The 17,906-nt window shown below is 41.4% G+C and overlaps 1 protein-coding gene across 1 annotated transcript in view; it reads right to left on the reverse strand.

Annotated features, from left to right (window-relative positions):
- Positions 1-293: 293 nt before the first annotated feature.
- ADGRV1 (adhesion G protein-coupled receptor V1) overlaps positions 294-17,906 on the reverse strand; it is a 675,247-nt gene continuing 657,634 nt past the window's right edge. The window contains exon 86 of the mRNA XM_045285199.1: positions 294-705. Coding sequence (XP_045141134.1) covers positions 587-705 — 119 coding nt within the window. The 3' untranslated portion in view covers positions 294-586. The remainder of the gene's footprint in view (positions 706-17,906) is intronic.

Raw genomic sequence — 17,906 nt, forward strand, 5'->3', positions numbered from 1 at the left:
GAACCCAGCCTAAAACTCCCCTTTGCACATGTGTTCTTTTATTGCTTTAAATTTTTTGTCTCTGCACAGTTTTTTCTTGATAAATATGGAAGTCAAAATTAAATCTACCAAGTGGATTCTGACTCATAGTGACCCTACAGGGCATATTAGAAACTGCCCTATACGTTCAGCAGAACGGAACACCACCGCTCTCTTCTGCAGAGCGCCAAGTGGGTTCAAGCTGCCGAATAAACAGACTAGGTGCAGTCAAATGAATTGTATAGTTTTTTATTGTTAATTATCATTACCTTTATTAAACATTGTTAGCCATGCAAGTGATTAAAAAATAACTAACACTTTTATAATATGTACATCCTATTAAATGCAAAAATCAATGCAATCTTTCATCATAGCAGGGGTTTTTCTAGTTGCACAACAATTACCTCATCTATAGTGAAAGCAGTCACTGCTGGATCGCCCATCCAGTACAATCCCCAGAGCCTATTACACGGCTGTATGGGCCTATACAGTCCGCCCACCCCAAACAAAAACAAAACAAAAACAACAGAGACACGGTACTGTCCTCATTCTGATGGTTACTGAGGAGCTAGAGGTGGGTGTCTGCGATGGGTATCCTCCTGAGTTCTACGATCTGGGAGTCAGTCAAGGTGCCTCCCTCTTGGCTACCTTGACCAGATTCATTATCACTGACACTGAGCCCTGCACCTGTAATGGAAAAAGAGGAAAAATCAGATAAAGCCCAAACTCTTAGTGCTGTGACTTCTTAAAGGTTAACTCACATAAAACCAAAACATGTTTATCTTTTGTGGCATTCAGCCAAAGTGAGCTATACAGACATAAGGAAAAAGGACCTCAGGGTAATTTTTATGATGTAATAACAGCAAATACTACAAAAAAACCCCACAGATGTGCAAGTATTTGTGCAGATACATAGACATATATGTATAGGCAAACCTATTGCCTTCCTGTTGGTCTGACTTCTAATGATCCTACGGGACAGAGTAGAATTGTTCCCTGGGGGTTCTGATACTGTACAATCTTTGTGGGAGCAGAGACGTTCATCTTTCTAGGCACATACATATGCATCCATGTGACTGTATGGATATCTAGTCAGAATGCCAGGATAGTGCAGAAAATGTGTGGGAAAATAGGAGTAAACAGCAGAGGGATTTTCTATGATGTTGTGAAGAATCCTCATAAAATAAAGCTCACAGGGACCAAAAGTATGGCTACTTAAGCACCGCCACCTGGGATTGGACTTCTATGTTTGAAGGATTAGGACCGTAGTTTCTCTCTTTTTTTATTATCAAATACTTTTATTGGGGGCTCTTACATCTCTTGTCATGAGCCATGCATTTATCCATTATGTCATGCACATTTGCACATATGCTGCCATCATCATTTTCGAAGTATTGTGTTTCTACTTCAACCCTTGATATCAGTTCATTTTTCCCTCTCTCTCCCCTGCCTGTCCTCCCTCGTGAACCTTTGATAAGTTATAGATGATTATTTTCATATCTTACATCCTCCTCTGTCGCCCTCTACCCACTTTTCCGTAGTTCATCCCCCTGGGAGGGGGTAATAATTGATCCTTGTGATCAATTCCCCTTTTTACCCCCCACCTTCCTAGTCCTCCTACTATCTCTATTCTCACTGTTGGTCCTGAGGGGTTTATCCATCCTGGATTCCCTGTGTTGCGGGCTCTTATCTGTAGCAGTGTGCATGTTCTGGTCTAATCTGATTTGTAAGGTAGAATTGAGGTTATGATAGTTGGGGGAAGGAAGCATTAAAGAACTAGAGGAAAACTGTGTTTCATTGGTGCTATACTGCACCCTGACTGGCTCATCTCTTCCTTGTGACCCTTCTGTGAGGGGATGTCCAGTTGTCTACAGAGGGGCTTTGGGTCTCCCCTTCTCCCATTCACATTGGGTATGATTTTGTTCTGGGTCTTATATGCCTGATACCTGATTCTATTGACGGTGAGTGGCTTGTGAGTTAGAATTGCTGACCTTCTGGCTGTATATTGTCAGAATACTTTTAAAACCTAGCAGTTATGGAAATCTATTTAAATGTTATTTATTGATTTGTATTAACATAGTTACTTTACAAATATGAATTAATAGACATTAATTAATTTTTGGCTTGGTTTTAATGTTCATATCTTAAAATGCAAAAAAAAAAAAAATGAAACAAACTCACTGCCAATGCATTGATTCCAACTCATAGCAAGCCTCTAGAACTGGTAGAACAGCCCATGTGGATCTGTGAGACTAACTTTTGACAGGACTAGAAAGCCTTGTCTTTCTTTCTCCCTGGGAGCTGATCGTGAGCTGCTGTGCTTGCCTAACCCAATGGACAGTCCAATACATCACCACCACCACACCAGGGCCCCTATGTTCAGTGTAACCTATTCCCAAGACCAGCATTTCTCAATGGGCGGGGGCATCACAATGAAAGCAAGCTGTCTACTGCGATTTCAACAGAGGTGCAGGTTCCACAGCTAGAAAACACAGAACAACCAACCCTACATGCATGGCCTCTAGCAGCTCCATTAGTTGAGACTTGTGTAGTGACACATGGTAGCATATCAGTGCCCTGGGGTCTTTGGCACGGAATGACTCAGATCTGATCACAAGATAAAAACAATTATGTAACATAATGACAAAACAGATCCACACAGGAATCCCACATATGTAGCTGTTAATAACTACAGACAATTTAGAGGCACTGTTTTAAATAAACTCCACCATCCACTACTCTTCACAACTGAGAATAACTCAGAACATTCTAAACACTGCAATAGTAACTTTTTTCTTTCTCTAATTGATATGTGGAGTACATATTCTTGTGGTCTCTCTCTCTCTCTCTCTCTCTCTCACACACACACACACACACACACACACACAATGTGGCCACAGAAAGTGTTGGACTTGGTTGAACTGTCAGAAAATATAGCTCCCCCACCCCCACCCCACCCCAGGTCTGCCCCTCCCCTCAGGCCACTAGATTTAGCAAATCAAAAACCAAGTTGCCTGGGTAACTAAGACTTCTCTTTTTGTGTGAGAAGCAGGAAAGGGATTCTAGGTCACTGGCAGCTAAGGGAAAATGGTGTATTGGTTTTGCCTTAAATTATTTACAGCTGGGAGTAGAAACCCACTAATTAACCCCCTTCTGAGCCAAATCCAATGGCCTCTTCCGAGTCTCAATCCTTCCTACTCTGTTGAAGGCTGCTGTTGGAACCTCACTTCCGTTCTTTGCTTCTGTGAAACTGCTGTTGCCCATGTTTGTCTCTGACCAGCGGATCCTCTCCAGAACGCTGCTGCTTCTCTTGCATCTCTTCCTGCCACTGGAAGACTTTTTTCAGCCTGGCTCCACGGCTCCCAGGCTCTTGCTGAACCTCAGCTGGATGCTGGCCTAATGTCTGCCTCACTAGTAGGTCTAAGATGAGGGCAGAGACCTGCTTCTCTCCTTTTTGACACCATGCTACTATGCAGACACTTGGGTCTGGGATGCCCTGCTTACTTAATCTGGCTACTTCCACTCTTCCTATAAATACCAACTCAGACATCACCTCGGCTCCCCAAACAACCATGATGGTGATCCTTGAACATTTCCGACTCCTGCATTGGATGGCATCTCTCATATCCTCGTGTCTCACAGATCACAGGTGGGTGTCCCTTGCTGTTGCCATTAGGGGTTGTGGAGTTGGTTCTGACCTACGGACAATAGAAAGAAACACTGCCTAGCTCTGTGTCGTTATTCACAACTGTCCTTATATGTGATCCCATTTTTGAATCCGCGGTGTCCATTTAGCTCCTTGAGGGTTTTCCTCCTTTTTGCTGTCTCTCCACTTTACCAAGCATGATGTCCTTTTCCAGGACTGGTCTCGCTTAATCTATGTTCCAGGTAAGTGAGCGTTATCCTCCTTGCTTCTGCTTGTGCTTCTTCAAATGCAGATTTATTTGTTTCTCTGGCACATTACTTTCGATATTCTTTGTTCCTCTGGCACATTACTTTCAATATTCTTTGCCAACCTCATAATCTAGATATATCAATTCTTCGGTGGTCTTCTTTATCCACTGTCCAGCTTTCAAATGCATATGCAGTGATTCAAAGTACCAAGGATTGGGTCAGGTTCACCTTAGTATTCAAAGTAACACCCTTGCTCTTCAACACTTTACAAAGGTCTTGTGCAGCAGATTTGCCCAATGCAATACGTAGTTTATTTATTGACTACTACTTCCATGGGAATGATTTGTGGATCCAAGCCAAATAAAATCCTTGACAATCTGTATCTCTTCTCCTTTTTATCATGATGTTATGCTAGTCATGAGAATTTTGGTTTACTTTACATTTAGTTGTAATCCATACTGAAGGCTGCAATCCTAGATTTCATCAGCAAGGGCCTGCAGTCCCCTTGTCTTCGGTAGGAAGAATGTGTCAGCTGCATTTTGCAGGTTGTTGATAAGCCTCCCTCCAATTCTGATGGCCCATTCTTCTTTACAGAGCCCAGTTTCGCAGATCATTTGCTCAGCATGCAGATTGCATTCAATATGGTGAAAGCATTCAACTCTGATACACAGCTTTCTTGATGTGAAGCCACACTATGTTACCTTATTCTGACATCAGACCATGTACAGGTTGTACATGAGCACAATGAAGTGTTCTGGAATTCTCATTCTTCTCAATGTTGCTATCTATCATTTATTATGAGCCACAACCCGAATGCCTTGATACAGTCAATAAAGCACAAACATCTCTGTGCTTTCATCCAAGATCCAGCTGACCTCAACAATGGTATCCCTCCTTCCCCATCCCCTTCTGAATTTCACTTGAGTTTCTGACAGACAGTAGTGGAGTGAGGGTATTCAGGAAATGTTTATTAAGTGTATTAGCAAATAATACTTAATATCGTTACCATCTGTTGTGCTCTTCTCGTCCATTCTGCACTGCACTCCCTTCTCATACTAAAGAAGGACCATCAAGTGTCACAGCCCATTTGTCAAGTTTGGGAGCCTTTGCTTTGACTTTGAAGATTCACCACCATCCTGTCTTCGCCCTACCCTACAGACGCATTTCCAAACTTTTCCCCTGGAAAGGCTTTTCTTCAAAAGAAGCAGGTCCCCTGAACTTGTGCTGAGCGGCCCACGTCAATTCCTGTCCCACTGCCTTCCTGGAGATCCACCACAGTCACTTTACATTCTGAACAAGTATTTCGTGTGTACCATTCCTCTGAAATGCAATATTTCATACACACACGAAAAGTCCCAGTCCATATGTGACAAAATTATTAGTCAACTTTCTTTAACTCTCAAATTGCGCTAATTTGGGATATCTATATCACAATAAAAGCCAGTGGATGCCAAGTCATTTCTGACTCACAGGGACTCGGTGTAGGAGAACAGAACTGTGCTTCAGTTTCCGATGGCCCCTTTTTCAGAAGCAGGTCTGTCTTCTGAGGGACCCCTTGGTGGCCTCAAACTACCAACTACTTTTTAGGTAGCAGCTGAGTGCTTAGCCAAGTTTGCCCCAGGGACTCAAAATATATGGCAACTCCATATATAATATATATGTATAAATTCATAAAGCAAATCATTAACAAACTTGCACTCAAATGAAGATGTTTAGGAATGAGAAGATTGCCAAGAACAATATTTATAAAACATTCATCAAGTTGCCAAATTTTTTATATGAATACATTTAACATAAAAATCCATATTTCTAGTTTCTCTTGAGAAATCGGAAGACCGGGTAGTCTGAGGCCTGAATTTCTGCATGGCACAAAACAATGAAAGCGCGCGCCAGGCACCGCCCTCCAGTTTCCCTCGGCTTTCCCAGTCCTCACGGCGGTTCACTCAGAGCATCTTCCCGTGGAGGACATTTGCGTTGCCACCGTGCCTTCCATGAACAAAGGGCTTTCAGAGTCAACAGTGCAGCAATGAAATGGGAGGTTTTCTGACGAGGAGACACCTCAGTGAGGAGGTGACATCAGAACCATTTGGAAAGGAGAAGGAAACTCAGATCCCCGTATGTACGGTAGCAGTTTGAGCCGGGTGAGGAAGAACTAAAAGGTAAATAACCCGAGTTGCCCAACATGGGCTCAACAAGCGAGAACCACAGCACACTCAGGGCAGAGTCGGGCTGAATGATTCAAGTAGAACCAACGCCCACGGAGTTAGTTCTGTGTGGGCCTGCTCCGAATCTCACTAGGAATGCCACGATAGAGGCAGCTTGACAGAGCGTGCTAGAAAGACAAGCCCGAAACGAAAGCATGCTGAGAAGACTGCAAAGGCGGAGAAGAAATTGGGTTCTGATGCAGCAGTTCCATGTGGGGGAGCAGCTATTTAATCAATGTCGGTAGCCCCAGGACCTGTGAGGTGTCGCTGAGCCCTATTTAGAGCTTCCGTTTGAGTCACCATGTCTCAGTGAACCCCCTCATCTTCCTTCCCCATTGCTTTCCTGTTGAAAACGGTGTAGGCCCCAGGCACCAGTCCCTTCCACCAACCCTGCAAGGACACATGCTGCCCGCGAGTCAGACAGGGCAGCACAGCCCATTTTTCCCATCGCTTGTCACTTCACAAAAGGGCCCAGGAGTGCATCTTTCCCTCAACAGACAGATTTTCTGAAAAGGGTTTTCTGTGCTTAAATTTTATGCCAAATTTCAAGGGAAAAAAATATAACAACTGTGATACAATAACTCTCCCCTTTGCTAGAAAGAATAGCCAGTCTCAATGGGATTACATACAAGTAATCATTGATATCTGTCTGGGGCCTCAACTTCCCAACATTGTAACAGCCTCAGGAGGAGGAGGGTTTGACATCTCATTTCACAGACGCAGGGACTGCTTGGGCATCAGAGGGCTCACGACGCTGTGCAGAGCACAGAGCAGGCAAGGACAGAAAGAAGACCTCCACTCGGCTTGCTGACCTCAAACACAGGAAGGTGTTCTTCTACATGATATTGCCTCTTGAGGTGGCAGTTCGAATCATATCACCTCCCTGTTCTTGAGACTCAACCGGTCCATTTTGCCCAATGTGCACATTTCAAACTGCGTGGCACCTATTCAAGGGTCCTGCAACTTCACCTCCCTTGATGTTTACGGCCTAGTGAAAACCCAGGAATTAACAAAATATGTTATGAACTTTCAAAGTTGCTTTTTAAGGATAACAATAAAGTGAACTCAACAAGTAAGTCATACTATGTACTAAACCTACATTTTTCTCAGACACAGCCTAAAATGCTTTCCACGGACAACCTCTAATCCTTATGAAAACTTGGAACCTAATTTTAATAATCCCTATTTGGCAAATAGGTTAAATCCCTTGTTGAAAGTCACACAGCTAGATGGCTGCAGAGCTCTAATTTTAACTTGGGGCACTCTGGCCCAAAGATCATTGTCATTGTGCCCCATTCCTGACAAGTTGATTCTGACCCACAATGACCTCAAAAGACAAAGTGGAAGCATCCTAGAGGACGTTGGGGCTGTGATCTCTTCAGAAGCAGACGGCCACACCCTTCTCCCGTAGATTTGATTTGCTGGCTTTTTGGTTAACAGCTAGCTGCTTGACCGCCGTGCCACCAGCAATCTGACTTCACTTTCTTAAAGTTTCTTCAGATGTGACATTGGTATGAATGTCATTTGTATGCATTGAATTGTGTCCCCCTAAAAGTTATGCTGAAGTCCTAATTCCTGTACTTCTAAGTATGACGTTGGGGTATAGAGTTTCCTTTCCTTTTGTTAATCAGGCCATACTAGAGAGAGTTGGTCCTATAATTAAACCCTTCTTAATGGTATCTTATAAAAAGTACAGAATAGACACGCAGACGGAAGAGAATATACCGATACTTTGATTCAGACTTTTAGCTTCCAGGACTTTGGGGCACTAGCTTAGTGTTCTTTGAAGAGACTCCTTGTGGTATGTTTGTTACATGAGACTAGGTACGTAAAAAAGCTGAACAGAAGGTTACAAAGGGTGGCTTGAAAAGACAAAGTATTACAATGAAATGTGGAAAGACGTAAAATTGGAAAACCAAACTGGAAGAACATAAGCATTTCTCAAGCTGAAAGAAATGAAGAAAAACATTCAGCTGCAAATTGCAATCTTTTATGGGCAAATATTAAATAACGCAGGAAGGATCCAAAGAAGATGGGAGAAATACGCAAAGTCACTGTGTATTTAAACATTTCAGGAAGTAACATATTTTTTAAAAAAGGCAGTACTGAAGGAGAAAGTTCAGGCTTCATTGAAGGTATTGGGGGAAAAGAAGTCAAAACAACAAAAACAAATTGAAACCAATACTCCAGGAATTGACAGGATAGCAATGAGGTGTTTCAACAAATGAATATGTCCCGTGTTGTGTTCACCTATGTCAAGAAATTCAGGCAATAATTACATGGCTGGCCTACGGGAAGAGATCCATATTTATGCCCGTTTCACACAAAGGTGATGCAACAGAGTGTAGAAATTATCAAACAATGTCATTAATATCACATGCAAGTAAAAGTTTGCTAAAGATAATTTTTAAAGTACCAGAACACTACATGAAGAGGCAACTGCCAGAAACTGAGGTTGGATTCAGAAGAGAACATGGAATGAAGGCGATCACTGTTGATGTAGATAGATCTTAGCAGGAAGCAGAGAATGCCAGAAGGATGTTTACCTGTATTTTAAGGACTATGCAAACGCTTGCAACTGTGCCTTTCCCTGTGGAATCATCATAAACTAAGGATAACATTGCTATGAATGGGAGTTCTCGCGCACTTCCTTGTACCCATGTGAAACATGTACAGCGGCCAAAAGGCAGCTGCTAGAACAGAACAAGGCGATACCGCAGGAAACGTGTGAGCCAGGGTTGGATCCTTTGATTGTACTTAATCTGTAAGTTGTGCAAGTTATTTGAGAAGCTATGTTATACAGAGAACAACACAATAAGAGTTTTAGAGGAAGTCGCATTATCAACCTGAACTATGCAGATGACACAACCTTGTTTGTTGGAAGCAAAACCAACTTGAAAGACTTACTGATAAAGAGCAAAGAGGACACCCTTCTCTATGGGTCGCACCTCAAGGTAAATGAAACAGAAATCCTTAAAACTCAATCGAGAAGCAGCATCACGGTACATGGAGAAGAGACTGAATTTGGCAAAGGCAATTTTATTTGGATCTACAGTCAAAATCACGAACTGTTTTTGTTTACAAAAATCACATATTGGGTCGGATTCCAGTGTTTTATTTCAGCTCCGATGCAAAATTTTCTCAGCATTTCACGTGGAAATCAGATTATGTCGAGTACTGATGTGGTCAAATAGTGGGGTTCTACTGTAAAAGGGTAGGGATGGAGTCTAGCCTGCCAATCAGGTCACAGCCTGATGGTAAAGCCTTGTGGGCGTTGCCTTCTCATAAGGAAGGCCCTGGGAATCTCCTCTGCTCTCTCTCGCCCTCTATGCCTTTACCCTGCTGCGGGAGAGCCACTCTGGCACCTGCCAGAGCCCTAGAGATGTCTCCAATGCCAATGGATCCAAAAGGCTGTGCACCCCCATCCATGGGCCTGTGATCTTCCTGCACGCTGCATCATTGCATGTGGCTGCATGAGTCTGGAAAGGAACTTATGGACAAGTATCAGACGTATGGACTTGACTTGGACTGGGCTGGGGTATTTTCTCAATATAAAACTCATTCTTACATATTTGTGTGACTGGATTTGATGCTCTCGTCAAACCAGCCTAACGCACCATGATATTTGTATCATTGTCTGAGGAAAACACAAAGAAATGAAGGTACTGGAGATGGAGGAGTATCAGTTTGTAACTACAGTGAAGTAAAATCACTTGCTATGGCTCTTCTATCAATAATATGCACTTAAAAGTGTAGAGAATAACTTTGGGACTGGCCAGTTTTCCCTTACTGTCCGGCATTAAAAAAAATGAGCCATCTCAGAAGCAGGAACAGATAATCCCACAACCATCAAGGGAGAGCCACCAGCTGCGAACACGGGAGCTCCCTGTCTAAAGTGGTGGAAGCAGCAGGGATGGTAGCACCTGAGACCAGGAGAGAGAGCAGAGGAGTCATGCCGACACGAGGACACGAGGAGACCGGACTGTGGGCTTCCCAGCTCATGGAACAAGTACATCTGAGAGCAGTAAGGATGCAGGCTGGCTTGCAGAACGGCGTATGCTTTGGGCATTTACCAGTGTGAAAGGAGCCTTGTGACACGTGCCCGGGCAGGGCAGAGACCAAGAGACCATGTGATGTGTCTGAGTGGTCAAGGACCAGAGAGGCACACCAATCAGCAGGACTGAGAAGAGGCCATGTAGATTAAAGGAGTGTATCCTTAATATTTTCTGAACCTGGGGTGACCAGTTCATTCACTACTAAATTTCCATAATCCTGAAATCCTGAGCACGGCCTGTGAGTTCTCTGTGGCTATTACAATGAAGGATGGAACCCAGCAGAGAAGGAGAGTGTCGTGGGAGGGATGGTTGGTGCCAGAATCGGGTAAAGGAGATGGGAAGGTGGAGCGGGTGTATGGTTAGCCTTTGCCTCACAGGAATCAAACTTGCGGGTTTGAATTCTCCTTCCCTGCTTGTGATACCGGAGGAGGTCAGATGAAGCCCTCATATCATAGCCTCAAATGGTCATTAAATCACCTGTCCTTGGAGAAGACCTGTGTGGAATAGTACTACCCTTTCTCTGAATGCACTATACACCAACCATCACATTTTCTGAAATCCTGCCAGCGTTGGACCAACATAAACATGTCAGTCCTCAAAGGACTTCTTTGGCATCGTCAACCCCCAAACTCAAGTTGCCCTTGAGCCAGCTCTGACTCACAGCAACCCTATAGGAAGGGAAGAACTGCCCCCGTGGGTTTCCGAGACTGGAACTCTTTAGGGGACTAGAAAGCATCCTCTCTCTGCCAAGGAGTGGCTGGCGGGTTCAAACTGTGGACCTTGACGTTTGCAGTCAACTCGTAACCACAAGGTAAACAAGGTATCCCTCTTCCCATTTAACCTGTAAACTTTGTGTAGTTTGATCCACTGTGCTAGTGAGCTCAACATCTTCTTGCCGAGAATGGAGGCTTCCCCAGGGTGACTGTTCCCATTGTCAACAATCCTGCTAGTTTTCATTGATGTTACATTTAAGTTCTAGTTTAAAACACAAACAAAAACTAATAATAACCAGGACACCACTAACTTAGCAATGAATGTCTCATTTGCCTGTGAAAATGCTGATGTAGTTCAAGAATAAGTAATTATTGAAAGGCTTTATGTCTCCTCTTTACTTAGTAGCTATCTCATTAAAGTACAAATATCTTATTTCTCCCCAAAATTTCAATGCTGTTTTCTTTTTCTTTCATTCTTTTTTCTTTTAAAGCATCCCATATGATTAAACTTCAAGTGGAAGAAGTAGTCCAAGACTGGTTTGGGGGCCAGGGCATTCTGCATCCCACATTATTTCAATATATGTGCATTTATTATCCTTTTAAAACATGCAAATTATGGTGTCTTGACACAGTGGCTGCAGAAAGCTTGTGTTGTTCACTTTAGAATTCAATTGCATTTGTTAAACATGAGTTTGGGGCCTGCTAACATATTTGATTTATAAAAATGGTTCTGGAGACAAATGAAGGTTTATAAACTCAAAAGTCACAATGGGGAGAGAGTCCATATCAAGAAACTACTTGTGTTGGGCTTGGAAGAAACGGGAGAGCTACGTCGTTTCCAAGGAAGGTAGCCAGGGCCCAAATCCAGTCAAACACTGGGCTACATTTCAAACACTCTGTGCTCGGTTTTCAACAAATTCTGGATTCTTCTGGGATATCTTTAAACATTTTGGTGTTGACTCGAAAAAAGAAAAAAAAGATATGTGGATTAAACAAACACATTATTGGACTGAATGTCACCTGTAGCTCAAATCTAAATTCTGTTGTAGAAGCAATAGCATGTGAACCGTGTCTTTGCTTTGGCCATATTCTGTGATGGAAAGTCTCTCTGGACCAGGGGTGTTAGAGGATTATAGGACCTTTTCTAAAAATACAGGAAGCCAATGTTGGAGACTTACTTTAGACTTTGGAAGTATTTATTTCCTAATGAGCTTAGAGAACGCTAAAGAATGCTGGCCTAAATCAGTAAGTAAGCAAATAATTCCGCACATTCCTGAACAGAATGCATGCAATGCTTGCTATATATTTAGGACCCAGATCTAATTTAATTATGTTACAAGAATTCACTGTATCACAATCTAGACCAACAGATGCCATTACGGTGCAGTGGATACATTCTGCTCTGAGAATTATGAGCCCAGGCAGACCTCTGAGATTGGGAGGATTGGGTTTTTCATCAGCTCAATAAAGCAAATACTGCAGTAAAAAGAGTAATGCAACTTTTTTGTTCTGCTTTGTTTCCCAATGCATTTAACAGTTACATTTACACAAATGTGTTTGGGGTTGCTATAAGAGTGGTAAGAGTCCCCAATAAAGCAATTTATAAATGAAAAAATTACATTTACACTGTATCATAGTGTGCAACAGCATTATCAAAAAGTTATCACATGCTGTTGGAAAAATGATGGAGAGGCTTGCTTGGTTTGGAGACATAGCAAACCTTCAATTTGTTGGGGGTGGGGGAAGCCAAAATCAAAACCACAATGTCTTCAAAGGGAAATAAAGCAGAGCACAATAAACCACAGTATACCTGTAATCCGAAGGCCTCTCTTCCGCTGGAACTCTGTGCTTTATGCAACTGGTCATTTTCTTCCTCCCGAGAGCCTCCCCTCCACTTAGTTCTCTTTCCGACTACACTGCAATTTCCTTTGTAAGATCCTCTTCTATTTGCTCCTTAAATATAGGGACTATCTAGGATTCTTTTCTGCTGCCCATTCTGTTTCCTTCACTGCCCTTCTCCTCTCTCCTCTCCCCGGCCGGCTCCACTTCTGTACTCGTCTCTCCGCGGCTCTTCCGTCTCCATGCATCACACTAGCCCATCTCTATGCTGCAAACACAATCTCCGCATGCACTTCAGACTATTACATCCAGTCCCAATCGCTTACCTGTGACCCCAACCCCCCAAATATTTAAATTCTGGTAGATAATTTCATGAAGAAGTTCTACTGGGTCTAATGATCAATTTTCCATATCCAGACACACCAGTTTCCCTCTTACACACAAACTCTCCAGTCTGTTTACAGTCATCCCACTGAGAAACAGATCTTCTGCCGACTGCCCTCAGTTCCTAGATTTATTCTCATATTTTCATGCATTGTTTTGCTTTGAAAACTAATAGAAACATATCATTTCTTTCCTCAAAACCTCTGTGGCTTGCTATCGTTTTTAGAAAAGTCCCAACTCTTTAGGATGGCATCTCAATAGCATTTTGGTGTTACGCAAATGTCAATATAGATACACTGGATCTATAGAATATAGATCTATATTCTAGATAAAGAAATGGATCTATAACCAAATGAATTCATGAATCACCTGGTAAAATGAAGTAAATTGGTTTCTTTGTTCTAGGACTCTTTAAATCTGCAAGAATACTAATGTGAGTTGTTGATCTGTAGTTTCCAAGATAATCCTTGATCAAAGATCCTTTCACTGAGAAGTATCTATAACTATCTCATTGAGGATTTTGCTGAACCCTAGTTGAAGAACTACCACAAACTATTGTTAATAATGGAGGTAAGCTATCATTGTATTGCACGTTCAGCCCCTAGACCTGTGGATGGGAACTTATTTTGAAAAAAAAGTTGTTATGTTAATAAATCATACCCAAGTGGGGTAGGTAGAAATTTAATCACTTCTCAGTTATATTAGACCCAAACACATGTATTGGAAAACAAATGATATATGAGGATTATCTGAAAGTCAAAGAATTAAGAAATCTTGGGGATTAGCTACAAGGAAAGAATCTGTTGAGACTGATTTGGTTTTAGCCTCCAGAACTTTAAATATATACCATATATACTTGAGTATAAAGCTGACCCAAATATCAGCCGAGGCACCTAATTTTAGCCAAAAACTGCATTAAAACTGTGCTGCAAAACTCAGCTGACACGCAAGTTTATGGGTATACACTTAAAGTCACCAGTCTTGGTATTTGTTCCTGCCCCACCACGAGCCTCGGGATTCCTTAGCTGCATCATCCCACTCACGCGTTGTGCCTTGGTGCTCTGGAGAATCTTGTTCCCTTCATCTTGAATGGCTTTCCCTCCATTCGCTACGTATTTACAGCCTACTTATTCTTCAAGGTTTAATTGAGAGGTGAAATATTAGGTTTGGTGATCTCTTCAATACGAATACCATTTTTCCCCCACTACCAATTTTATTCCTTCTTTGATACATATGTTTGTATATCTATCCCTCTGATCAAACTCTAACCTTTTTTCATTAATTTCATTTATGATTTAACAATCTCTACTAAAGGTTTACCAAGTGCCAAGCACAGGTTTTGCGAATAGGTATGAGTTATTACTTATTTCAGTAGCATTTATCATACCTACAAAATATTTAGAGGCAGTATACACATTGATTTGTGAGAACAGAACAAATGCATACTACAGGGTTTAACATAAGGCGTGGTGTGCGAGACAGGATTGTATCCGCTCACCATACTTGTTCCATCTGTCAACTGAGCCAGTACCCAGAGAAGCTGGATGAAAGAAAAGGATGGCATGAAGTTTGGAGGAAGGCTTATTAAGAACCTGTGATATGCAGAGAATACAACCATGATGGATGAAAGTGGGGAGGGTTTGAACAACTTGCTAATGAAGATCAAGGATTATAGCCTTCAGTATGGATTACAACACAAGTAAGGAAGACCACAATCCTCACAACTGGACCACTAGAGAACACACACTATGATAAATGCAGAAAAGGTGGACGTTGTCAAGGATGTAGTCTTACTTGGATCCACAATCAATGCTTATGGAAGCATCAATCGAGAGATCAAAACACGCATTGCATTAGGTAAATCTTCTGCACAAGACTTCTCTAGAGTACTGATAAACACGGACATTACTTTTGAGTACTAAGATGCTGCATGTAATAACAACAACAGCAGCAACAACATACAAATCGTTTTTGATTTAAGATTTAAGAGGCAGATTGTGTTGGCTTACTCTGTGTCCCTACCATTTTCTAAGCAATCTTGAGCAATACCTCCTGGAAATAGATATAATAATGGTTCTTTCCTTTGAGGCTGTTGCCAATGAATGCCAATGCTCAGGAAAGAGTCGGACCCTAGTAAATGCCCCAAACACACTGCCACTGAATTGATTCTAACTCCTAATGGCCCACTAGGAGAGCACCTTGACCCTCTGGGTTTCCAAGGCTGTGACTCTATAGGGGATTACAGAGCCTCACACTGCATGGAAGTTTCCAACTGCTGAACTTGTAGGTAGTGGCTCAACTCATAACCCACTAAGTCACGAGGGCTCCTAAGACATCTAGTAAGCAGTCAGTAAATGTTAGATGCTACTAGCAACTGGAACATGGCACTTATTCAGTTGATTTATTAATTCAAGTTTCCAAAATTAACACCTTTTTAAAAGTTAAAAATAAAAAGGAAATCTATCTGCAGTTTATAGTTACTATCATGTACTTATAGTAAATGTATAGATACTATATGCTTATGAGTCAACAGGCAGATTGCTGTGACAGTATTTATCCTGCTTCAATTTTTAATTATAGACAAGAAACCCATAAACTAAATTCCCTGCCATCAAGTAAATTCTGACTCACAGCGACACTGTAGGCCAGAGCAGTACCACCCTTTCGGTTTCCTTGACTAACTCTTTGCAGGAGTCAAAAAGCCTTGTCTTTCTCCCACACAGTGGCTGGTGGTTTCAAACTGCTGGTCTTGTGCTTAGCAGCCCAATGGTTAACCCACTACACCACCCGGGCTCCTTGAACACACAAGAGAGGAGAAAGATAGGAATGGCAGGTCAGTGAGCTTGCATTCAGAAGCATTCCTTTGATTCCTCCTTCTGAAACACACTAGTTGCAGGAGCCAGCCAGGTCACAGACATTCTTAAACTCCGATGTCTCTGGTGCAAACGCCAGGGATGGCAAAACAGCTTCTATTTTAACTGGAGTTCTGACCGATGAGGCACGGCTACTTGGAGCACCAGCCTCAGAGACACTCTGTCCCCAGGTCACAGGACAGTGTCTGATGTTGCCACTGTGGCCTAGCAGGTTACAGGCTAAGCTGCTAACGCAAGGTCAGCAGTTGGAACCTACCAGTTGCTCCGAGCTTTCTGCTCCAAGCTTTTCTACTTCTGGGAACCCTCAATAGAGGCCTTATGAGGCAGAATTGAAGCAAGGGCAGCAGGTAGCAAACGGGATGGTTTGCCATGGGGGTGGCAGGGGGGATTGGTGACAGCTGGTGCAGAGTCTGCCATGAGTAGGCCAGATGGTTTTAAGCAAGCTTCCTTTCAGCCAGTGTTATGTGTGCACCATGCAATGATTTGTGCTCATGAGGACTTTCAAATGACCTAACTGATTATTTCATTAAAAAGCAACAACTGGGCAATTATATTGGTTAAGCCATTAGACAGATCATTCCATACCTTTCAAAAGATGCATGTCAGAGTTTCTGCCAGGAAGTGGAGAGTAATCATGAATAGGGGAAACAGACTGACTGGATATCCACGGGGCATTCATATACTGTAGATCTTGTAAAAGTTAAATTTTGCTTTTAGAGATACCCTACATAAAAAGTAAATATTGTTTGCATGAAATATTTTATTTACCTCATGTCTGTCTTAGTTATCTAGTGCTGCCATAGCAGAAATACCACAAGTGGTTATTTTAACAATTAACAATAATTAATATATTTATTTTAATATGATATCATGAATAATTATTAACACTTGTGTTTTCTCACAGTTTGGAAAAGTTAGAAGTCAGAATCCAGAAGAATTCAGAGTCTCTCCCTGACAGCTTTAGAGGAGTTTTTGTTTCTTCAGTTTTATTTCTTGAATCCTGGGATAATTTTATGTATCTTGACATCTATCTCAGTCCAGCTCTCTTTCTGCTACTGATTTAAACTTTTATATTTCATAACAGAGTGACTCAAGTGTCCACTATACCAATCCTGAGTCATTAGCAAAACAAAGACAGCTCATTCCCAAATGGGATTATAACCACAGGAAAAAAGGTTAGGATTGATAATACAATTTTTGGGGTGACATAATCCATTCCATAACACCATCAATTAATTCTAATATCATGCATTAGAACTTAGTTTATCTAAAAAACATAAATGATCATTAAAAAATATTCATTTGTGTTGAAAATAACAGTCTAAAAAATGAGAGGCATACAGAACTTATATGCTAAACCTATAGACGCAGTAGCAGATAATATTCATGTCTGCTGAGAAGTCTTCCTAAGAATGCTTTTATTATTTTATAAATTTCCATGTTCTTAAGCTTTTCTCATTCAGCCTTCTCCTTAATTCTTAAAATAAAGTAAAAATTCATGCTAGAATACCAATATAAGCTAGTAATGAAATAAAAATAATGAAGATGTTAACTCTATCACAAATCAGTGTGAAAGGGGGAATCTAAGAATATCAAAACATGTGCCTTAAATTATTCATAAGTAAAATAAAATTGAATGAAACAAAAAGCATTATTGGATATTTTGTATCATTAGGTGCTGATAATTAGAATTTAATCACTTCAATTCCAAAAGTAATACTTTTCAAATATAATCATTCGAAATCCAAGAAACACAACACAGAATATAAAATCACAATAAGCTGTTTAGGACAGTGTAATTATCGTAGTAAAAACATAAAGAAGACTTAAAAATAGGCAATTTTTAAAAAGGCTTTTTACCTACGAATTATCAGTAATTTATTTCCATGAACACCTAAATGTATATGGAAAATATGTTTGGGTTTT

Source organism: Echinops telfairi, unplaced genomic scaffold (assembly GCF_000313985.2).
Source record: "Echinops telfairi isolate 266 unplaced genomic scaffold, ASM31398v2 ScPeMD7_7469;HRSCAF=8507_1, whole genome shotgun sequence".
In the NCBI taxonomy this organism is placed as follows: Eukaryota; Metazoa; Chordata; class Mammalia; order Afrosoricida; family Tenrecidae; genus Echinops; species Echinops telfairi.